At 37.5% G+C, this 10,711-nt stretch overlaps 1 protein-coding gene across 1 annotated transcript; it reads left to right on the top strand.

The window, feature by feature from the left end:
• Nucleotides 1-232: 232 nt before the first annotated feature.
• LOC105439537 (multiple epidermal growth factor-like domains protein 10) lies at nucleotides 233-9,480 on the top strand. Its single transcript, XM_030989134.1, has 8 exons — nucleotides 233-340; nucleotides 1,475-1,750; nucleotides 4,556-4,690; nucleotides 6,288-6,449; nucleotides 7,038-7,172; nucleotides 7,781-7,936; nucleotides 8,652-8,783; nucleotides 9,464-9,480. The coding sequence occupies exons 2-8, from the start codon at nucleotides 1,546-1,548 to the stop codon at nucleotides 9,478-9,480; spliced, it is 942 nt and encodes a 313-aa protein (XP_030844994.1). The 5' UTR covers nucleotides 233-340; nucleotides 1,475-1,545.
• The last annotated feature ends 1,231 nt before the right edge of the window (nucleotides 9,481-10,711 follow it).

Below are 10,711 nucleotides of genomic sequence, written 5' to 3'. Positions count from 1 at the left end.
ATATTCTCTTTTGGTATTCCAGGTGAGGTTATTCATATCACAGTGTTGACCCGCGAATACACCACTGTAGATACATCTATCCTTGTGCGGTATCAATGTTGGCGCAGTGAACCAGATAGAGATGCTTTACTATCATTTGGTCGATCAGTACCCATAACAACAGACAGACCACCACCAGAAGATGAGCAACATTCAAGTAACGCATATTTATACGTCAGATTGGTCACATTCCCCAAAGGAGACGGATGGGATAATGATGGTTTCGGTCCTTTCTATTGTGAGGCTTCTAAACCTGATCGAGATGTTACAAGGGTTACTACATTTTTCCAACGAAGTGATGGTAAGATTATAATTCGATTTTTTTAATTTTTTATATCTATTTAATTTCCAGGTACATGTATAAACGAAAAAGAAATGGCAAACACAGAGCATATAACATGAAAAAGTTACAAGACAGTGGAAATGCCACCAAGTGTCCATTACATTTGTAGAGAAATGTCTCAGCTAGAACATATCAAAATTTGGAAGAAAATCGATCAATATTTACAGAGATGCAATCAATTTTCCAAAAATATGCTGACGTCATAATATGCAAATAAAAAATTTGAGTTCGGAGGCCATTATGATGACGCCATGTGTTAATTGAGGGTCAAATGAGACATGAAATCATATTTCCGACTCATAATCTATCCAAATATGAAGAAAAAAATTGGGGGTTCCTATCCATTCTGAAGAGTTACAATGAATTTTGTATAGGCATGTTTTGCCCATGTATTGTGGATAAAGATAGGGAAGGTCCGCGCGTGCTGTCAACTTTGATGGACGCTCATTGCGTTATTAGTGATCAAAAAAAGGTTAACAAGGTCTCAGAATGCTTGGAAAAATGTGCCAAATATGATGACGTTTCTATGTTGCAATATGACATTACGCGCGGAAAAGCGCGCGCATAAGTGCGCGCGCGCAAAATTTTGAAATGCTTAAAACTGTTTACTGTTTAATGCGAGGTATTTTTTAATATAGTTCATTTATAATCCGCATTAAAAACGAGGATCAGGAGCGAGAGTGCTCCAATAAAATGGCTCCGCTTATGACGCTTACGTACTTGTTAAAGATGAATGCTTGAGAATGGCTTTATTACAAAGGCTTGATATTTCACATAAATACTGAGAATGAATCTAGAGATTATAGAGGAGGATTTTGTTAGGAAATTTTAGACTTAAATAACACCAAAAAATTATCGTATATGCAAAGCATGCGCGGTATTGAGTTGAGCCTAAAATTATCTCATTTATGTTGATGCTGTTTATGTACATTCGAATGATCTCAACTTGTAATTGAAATGTATCAACAGTAAACTAATTCAATGCAAAGTCTCATAAAAGCATACGGTTTCCTTTGGTGAGCAAACAGCTACACGTGACCTGTATAGGCTACATGAAATGCATTAAAGTTATATCATTATCTCTTTTAACAGCTAAATTCATATCAAGTAATGGATTGTTTACAAAGACAGTTAATGTGAATGACACCGGAGTGAGGATCAGCATGACTAGGCGTTATAATGCTGAAGCGACTGGCAACGTAATTACTTGGATGAAAGATGGCATTGAGGTTCTTACATCAGTCAATGGGCGGACTCAGATCAGCTTCCCAACCCCAATCCAGACATCAGATCAAGGATTCTATGAGATCTACTATGATAACGAGAGGAATCAAAATAGAGGTGGACTATACAGACTCATCGTCAGAGGTACATGTATAAGTTTATTCGTGCTTTATTGAGACTGGGCTTCTTGAGAGGGGTCATTTGTTCTCTGAGATAAAATTGTTTGGTATGATGCATGCAAAAAAAGTTTTGCTTCATATTGTGCCCCAAAATATTAATTTCATATTGGTTGGATTATGTAAGTCACATGATGATAATCTTTTCATATCCATTTATATTTTTTAATATTATTAAAGAATAAATTAATGTGAACATTTATGAATAGCGTTAGTTTAGAGCATTCTGGTACATAATGTCCAAGTCTGATCTCTTGGGATGGCACATTTCCGTAAGATGGACAGCTTGTTTCCGTTTGCAAATTTAATTTCAAATAATGTATAAAACTTCAAATGATGAAGTCCAGGGTTTAGCATGTCATAATCTTTGATGTGATTTGTACAGAGGGGTAGTGTAAAATTGCTTGTGCATATATTTAGAATGTAAGTGAGCCAATGAACTACACTCAGGCGCGGATCCAGGGGGCCGAGCGGGCCTCCCCCCCCCCCCTCCCCCCCTCCCCCCCCCCCTCCCCCCCCCCCCCCCCCCCCTCCCCCCCCCCCCCCCCCCCCGCAAAAAAAGGAGGAAAAGAGAGAGAAAAAGAGAGAAGGGAAAGAAGGGAAAGAAAAGAGAAAGGGATAGAAAGAAAAGGAAGTAGAAAAGAAAAAGGGGGAAGAAGGAGACAGGGGGACGTAAGGGCCTTGCCTCCCAGCTGTTACCCCCCCCCCCCATGACAAAATAAGAGAGAAGGAAGGAAAGGGAAAGAAAAGAGGAAAAGAAGAGATAAAGGGAAGGAAAAAATAGGAAGGATAAAAGAAAAGAAGGGGGATATCAGTTGCAATTTTCCCGCCAACAAGTTGTAGTTCGGGGGGGGGGCAAAGGCCCTTGCCTCCGTCCAAAAAAAGGGGGAGGAAGGGAAAGAGAAAGAGGAGAGCTAAAACGGAACAAAAAGAGGAAGAGAAGAAGAAAAAAAAGGGTGAACAGAAGAAGACAACAGTTACGATTAATCCAGCCAACAACGTGTGGATCGGGGGGGGGGGGGCTGAAAGGCCCTTGCCTCCCCCCATCAAACCTAAAACAGAGAGAAGGAAGGGAATGGAAAGACAAAAAAGGAGAGAAAGGGAAAAACAAAAAAGAGAAAGAAGAAAGGTAGGGGGAGATCAGTTGCGATTTGTCCCGCCAACAAGGTGTAGATTGGGGGCCCATTTTGCTCCGTTTAGTCTCATTTCACAACGCCCCCTATCGTCAGAGCATGGTCAGATTCAGCAGCTTAACATGTTAGCCTATGGACATTTTTTTTTTTAATCGTTTAAAATTCATTTTTTGTTTAAACGAAAAGCACATCCACCCCGACGTACGTTATCACTAGCTCTTTCATTGGAGCCCTCATGTCTCATTGACTTTTGAAAGTTCACCCACCGTAATTTTTCAAAATAGGTTGCAAGCTCGTCATTGCCTATAATGTGAAACAAGTCTAACTTTGGACTCAGTTTGCCAAGCGATTTGAAGATTATAGGTCGAGCACACGAAACATAAAAAGCATGAATTATCATAGATCACTTCTGCCTATTTCATTATGTCCATTTCATCCAACCCCCCACCGTAATTTTTCAATTTAGTAAAAGCAAACATTTAGCCGAGGTAAGCAAAAACATGAATATTCATGAACGGTCAGACAATACAGCCTTTTAGTACGTAACGTATAATGAATGGGAATGGGTGATGATCCGTACAGGAGGTAGAGGTCAGTGGTTTGTGCTAGCAATGTTCACGCGAGCGAAAATGAGACAATCGGAGCAATATGACTGGCCTACTGATGGGGGGCTGGGGGACAGATGCCCCCAAATAAAATTCAAACTTTGTTTATTTCAAATTCGATACCGGTGATTTACAAATGTTGCAGAAATGACATAATTTCCCGAGATTTTTCCTCAATCTGTGGTAAATTATACTTTTTATGCGTTTGTTGGTAAATGGCAAATTCCTAAAGAAAAAAAGAAAGAATAGTGGCCTGCCTTTTTGTCAAAATGTGCTCATCTGACCGTGATTAAATGCATAAAAACCCCTGAGCTTCCGGGAGCTCTGCCCCCTGGACCCCACCTAGGGCCCTAAGGCAGACCCCTGGATGCTAATCTGGCAGTAATTTTAATGCCTAAAACCCCTAAGTCTCCGGGGTTCCGCCCCTTGGACCCCACGCCAATTCGTGACCTACCAGTGTCACAAATAGGGTATCAAAATATGCTCATCTGACCGCAATCTATTGCCCCAAACCCCTGAGTGGACCCCACACCAATTTGTGTCCTGCCAGTGCCACAAATAAGTTATCAACTTCATCTGACGGTTATTAAATGCCTATACCCCCTGAGCTTCTTGGGGCTCTACCACACGCCAATTCACGCTACGCTCTACCTGATCGTAAATACCACCCCACCTACTTAGAGAAGTGTTTAGCGGGGCCTGCATGTAAGAGTGGGGTGATGCGGATTGTTTGTGTCTAACCCCCCCCCCCCCCCCCCCTGTCCCCAAATGTTTTTTTTTACTCATGTCGCCTCTGCCGGTTTCACCATTACGTTACAATATTTGGCTCGCATAATTTCAAATTTGCCCCCCCCCCCGCCGCCTCAGATACCCTGGATCCGCGCTTGATTACACTATAGTTCTACTTTGAAAATTTGAATTCTAGAACTCTAATGTTAAGCCAACTTTTCAATTGTCTACTTCTATTTTTGTAAATGTAATCTTTAGTGAAATGTATTTGAGAATTTTTTTTTTACTCTCCCTATCTCATATTAGAATGCCCTGCTGGTAAGTGGGGTCCCCCTGAGTGTTATGGTATATTTGATAAATGCTACAATGGCGGAGTCTGTGATGACAAGTCTGGTCTATGTATCTGTCCTAACAACTTCAAGGGACCAAATTGTTTAGAAAGTAAGTAGGTCTGCAGAACTTCATGTGGAATGTCGTTTATTTAAATCTCTTAACCCTTACTGTACTTATTCGACATTTTCGGAGATCGCGCCGCAACCGCTCAGAATTTTGAATTGTCGTTTCATGACTTTTTTTCCTCAAGTCTTACGCACATTTTGATACCATTTTCGTCGAAATCGGATATACCTGTAAGGTGTTACATAACAATTAGTATGCGCATGTCATCAAAAAAGTGCTATAATTGCATATATTCATGTACAAGCAGAATTGTGAAGATATGAATTGATATCAAATTGCTTTTATATGTTTCTCAAAGTAACTTGATGTATTTCAGAACAAAAGAATACATTAAAAATAAAACAATAGATATAATAAGAAATAAAAAACAATAAAATACATAAGAAAATAAAAGTTGAAAATCGCATCAAATTTGCATAAATTATCATTATTAATTACATCAAATAACTATTTTGTCTTTATCGAAAAGAATTTTTTCTATGAATAATGAGTTTCAACATTCAAAAAGTGGAGTATGACAATTTTTGTAATGATTCTAATTCCCTATATATATTTCCAGATTTGATATTCATGAATGCGTATTCATAATTTATGCAAATTAACCTATGCATTTTCAAATATCATAAAAATAATGAAACCTCATGAATTTGAGATGAAGGAAACATTTATTCAATACATTTTCAAGATTCTTCACAAGTCTACGGACAAATATGTAGAATTTTCTGTAAAATGCATAACATTAGCATTTTGCATAATTAATTAGGCTATAACGACAAAAATTTGCATATTAGGAAAAAACTAATTATACCAGCTTGTTCCTTACGTAAATATCTACAAGCATGCAAATTTTCGCGTTCATTGGACATTCGACGGCCGAGATCATAGGGGGGGGCCTCCCAGGCCCCCCCCCCCCCCCCCCCCCCCAGTCAGAGAGTGCTCGAAATAGCCCGGTACAGTAAGGGTTAATAGATGAATTGAGGAAGATATTCCTTGACTTATTCCATTGGAAATGAACAGAGTAATGTACATCTATTTTACATGTTCATTTCAAATATTCTTTTACCTGCCGAGAGAATAGAGAAATCAGAATAGCATTATACATCATGTCTTTTGAAATGTTAATATGTGTACTTGTAAATCTTAATTTTACCTGGAATCGTTTGCAAGAAATGTTGATATATCATTTATAATTCTGTTAATAATGTATTATCTCTCATGTATTATTAATAGTCTGTTATATAAACTGAAATGACTTTGTAAATACTTTGTAAAGTGACCCTCTCTGCCAGAGCTACTGGTCATTCTACATGTACATGTTTATACACTGCACATCAAGTAAATCAATACAAACAAATTAATCACAAATAATGTACAGCAGGGGAAAAGATTTGCTTTTGTTTCTTATTCATTAATACTATATGAAATGTCTAAATAATATCTAAATAAATATTTCAACAACAGTAATTGTTAAAATCGACGAACTTTGCTATACATGGTATTGGAGGGTTTCATTCATGTGAAGTAAAAAATATTGGTTCGAAAGATCATTAGACAACAATGCAACTATTTTTTTCTTCAGTTTGTAGAACTAATGGTGGAAATCGATTTGGATTGAACTGCGAGCATCAATGTGCATTTAGCGAAGATCCTACCACACGATGTCATGGGTTTCTTTTTTGCCTTCCTGATCCTTACGGATGTTCATGTGACGTCGGTGCCCGTGGTCTTGCATGTAGGACACGTAAGTCCTCATCATCATCAACTTCAGGTGGCGCTGTAAGGCGCTGCTGTGGCCTTCACGAGAGCACGCCATGCAACTCTTTCACCTGCCATATGTGTTGCACCTTTCATTCCTTGTCCAGACACTTTCTTGATATCATCAGTCCAAGATATTGGTGGACGACCTCTACCCCGTTTTCCTTCGACTGCTCCTTGCAGTATTTGCTTCTCAATACCTTCAAAGTCTTCCGATAGTCAACTAATTGTGATCAAATTCTGATAGTGAAAATATCTACAAGGCCAAAAAGTAATCATATGTCTAGCTCCCATTCTCAAACAATTCTAGTTTTTCTTTGACTATCCAAAGCACATACCATAAAGTGATTAGGTTCATAAGTGAGGTCAGGTGCAACTCAGTGGAGAAAATAAGGAGGAGAAGAAGAAGAAGAATGAGAAGAAGAAGAAGAAGAAGAAGAAGGAAAAGAAAAGGAAGGAGGAAGAGAAGGAGAGAAATTAATAAGAATAATTTATTGTTACGAGTCAAATATTTCTTTTTAATGAATGTATTGCATCTGTATATCCTGATGTTTTATTTTGAATTCTATTACAGTATGTACTGGTGGTACATATGGTCCAGGATGTTCACAGACATGTCACTGTGCAGGTGGTGGTTCATCATGTGATATCTATAGTGGAATATGTACAGGTGGATGTCAGACTGGCTGGTCTGGGGACAACTGTCAAAGTAAGTCATGGTCAGTAATGATATGAAATAAATGCTTTCCTACAATAAGATAAATCAGAATGTTACATGTACACTGTAATTTTTGTAATTTTTGAAATTTTTGTTTGTTATTTGTTTACCCCGTTGCCTACGGGACCCGGGTGGCTCCTATTTTATACATGTTTGTAATAAGATAATTCAGTAGACAATGGGTTAAAATTAACTTGAAGCTATTCTTTTTTTGAAGAAACTCTCTGAAGCTGTTTATTGGGGACAACTCCTCTCATATATTCCATTTTCATTAGGAGAAGTAATGGTAGTAGAAGTAGAAGAAGTAGACGAGTGGACGACTTTATTGGATAACTTGTTTAACACCGGGCTAATCTGCCACAATGTCCAATTCGTGTTTATTAATAGATGAGGTAATTTCTCTAAAACAAGACACGAATTTATTTAGTGAAGCCACTGTTAAATTCAAGAATATGTGTAATAATTGAAATCAACAGTGCACAATTTTTTTTTTAAATGATTATTTACAAGGCAACAATCTATTTGTAATGAGCTAATATTATTTGCTAGAAGTACTTGCTAAATTGTTTTTTCTAAAATATTGTTTTTATCATCCTCAGTTCCAGATGATTGTGAAGACGGCTACTTTGGATCTCAATGCACTGATAAATGTCGTTGCTTAAATGATGAACCATGTGATAAAGATACTGGAGAGTGCCCTGAGCAGAAGTGTGCTCTAGGATACAATGTACACAGTGGCCAGATCGAATGTGAAGGTGAAATACTTTTTTTCCAATAAAGGTTGTTGAATTTTCCATATCAACTCCTATTCATCTATCTCCAGATTCCATGCAATTTTCCATCAAGCACGGTTGAGTTTGCATGATCAACCAGTATGTGTTTACGTACACATGTATGTTCACTCAGAAAAACATGTATGTTCATCAGTTATATCAACCTAATTTTTGTACATAGTGCTGTGATAGAAAAAAAATACATTTATGTGTATGTATAATCTGGAGGAGGATTCTTGAATACCATTTGACCATGAGGTGCAACAATGGTCAAAATATGGTAATACCAGTGCATTTGCTAATAACTTGGCATTGTCTATCGTTAGATATTTTCTGACACGTCTCGATAGTGCCAATCTTGAAGCAATTTTGCTGGAAGTATGCTTAATGTGTTCATTCCAGTTAAGGTGCTGGTCCAACCACACCCCAAGATAATGCACATGTCTTACATGTCGAATTTGCAGACCATCTTTACTTCTTTACCACCTTTACTTCTTAGTTACACATACTCACAAAGACATGAGCCAGAAGAAAATCTCCTAATTTCATATGATTAAAATGATTTGATTTTTGCGTTTACAACCCTATTTCCAGTAGACCTCAGCCAAAGTTATCTTCGTTTTGGGTGTTTAGGTGTAATCATTGACCATTGACCAGATGTTTCCAATATACTCAACTTTTGTTTTATGTTTTTCAGAGTGTGAAGCGGGTACATTTGGTTTAGATTGTCTTCAGCAATGTCATTGTGCACCGGAGGCCTGTGAGAAGCGGAGAGGTCTTTGCAAGGGACAATGTATTGATAGCTGGATTGAACCGTACTGCAGTCAAAGTAATTATACCCAGCACTTTGTATTCTGTTTTTTCTTCTTGTTCAGCTGAAAATGGTTCAGATTAAAAGCAACCTCAGAGTGCATATGGAACTAAGTTTGCATGTATTTCATTGTGGGTAGCTGTAATTCATAATCTTGCTCAATAATCTTGTAGACTAAGATCTTGTACTTCGGTATAAGCTATCGAAGAGGTACACATAAGTATACAAACTCTTTTGTATTGTTTTGCTTGATGCAAATGTTTAGTACAATATATTTATCTGTGTAATTTGTCCTACACTATACATGCAGTAAGTGGAAGTTTATTATAAACAATGAAAAACAAACCTTTTATCGTCCAAATGATTATCTGTTATTGGTTCATCTTTGTTGCTAATAAAGTGGATAGACATCATGATGAATAATAGTGAGTGTTTTTTTTTAAGTGCATTAATGATTGCCAGGAGTATTGCATTGATATTCATCTAGCAATTAGATTTTGAAAAAAATAATCATATTAAAATCATCCTTGTTTAGGTACACCTGCATGTTCATGTACCATTGTATTACGTATTTGTTATGTTCCTGCTTAGTTCTTGATAGTAATACTAATGTTATGACTGACTCGTTTGCAATCTTTTACTGCTCTTGACATGTTAAGTTGAATATAATTATTGTATTTTTGATTGGTTTGTGACAGGAATAACAAGATGTTAAGTAATAAGTAGTTAAGTAATAATTCTAATACCAACAAATCCATTCTTTTATTTGTGAGTATCATGATTGGTTAATGTTCTACAAAGTGATTATCATATGTATTGTAAGTTAATTACACAAAGCAAGCAAATTCTGAATGAAATCATTGTTCTAGAGTCTGCCTTAGTGTTGTATGTGGATGTGTATTTGGTTAATATATCAAAGCTTCACTTGATTATTGACAGGAATATCAAGATTGGTTCCAGTGAGAGTGAACCCATATCAACCATCTAGCTTCACATGTTATGCTGAGGGTAGCCCACTTCCTCGTAAATCCGCAGTTGATTTGTATCGACATACTGGAAGCACCGAAAACAGGACAGGAATCACCAGGAGATCGAGCACTGTCTCAGGGTCAGAACGGGCTGTTGTCTTTGATGTTGATAGTGTGTATCCACAGGAATATGGGAGATACGTTTGCATTCTATATGTTGAATATGTAGGCTATCCCAGTACGGCTTATACCAGCGCAACACATGGTGAGCAAACTGTGTGATATCCCTTTACTCTACTGTACTTCTGTGAGATACGTGTGTAATAGAAAGCAGGAATTCACTATCTTTAAATTCAGAATCTTTTTTTTTTTCGTGTACTTTGGTAAATTTTATTTTCATATTGACTTGATGAAAGAAACTTAGATTATATGTGTGTCATTGATTTTGACGGTTATTTCAATCAACTGTATTATTATTTATGTCTCTTTTCTGTTTGTCAGATCTGCCAGTCCTAGAGAAAGCACCAGTGATAGTGAGCACCACGTCAACTACAGTAGGTCTTCGATGGAATGCATGGTCTGAAGAAGATGACATAGGTGATCCTCCTCTGGTAGGATATGATGTCTTTGTAAAGAAGGATGGTGACTGGGTAACGGATCAGAGAGTAGACCAACTCACCACATCAACCATCGTTGGTAACCTGATACCCGACACAGGTTACAGGTTTCGTGTAGCAGCAGTGAGGGAAGGAACAGGTGGAACAGGACCTTTATCTCCGAAGAACAACACAATAACTCTCTGTACAAGTAAGTTATGTTCAGAAGATAAATGCTCGAATCTGCCAAGGGTTTGTCATGGCTTCGAGTGCAGAATAATTTCTTTTCGTGAGGATGCTTATTTTTCAATGTATATTCATCTACAAGAGAGTACATGTATTACATCATAACTAAATTATTTATACAAATTGGGATATTTCA

The sequence above is a fragment of the Strongylocentrotus purpuratus genome, unplaced genomic scaffold, assembly GCF_000002235.5.
Source record: "Strongylocentrotus purpuratus isolate Spur 01 unplaced genomic scaffold, Spur_5.0 spur5_contig_841, whole genome shotgun sequence".
NCBI classification, from domain to species: domain Eukaryota; kingdom Metazoa; phylum Echinodermata; class Echinoidea; order Camarodonta; family Strongylocentrotidae; genus Strongylocentrotus; species Strongylocentrotus purpuratus.
The sequence above is the reverse complement of the archived record's forward strand: the minus strand, read 5'-3'. Positions and strand labels throughout refer to the sequence as shown.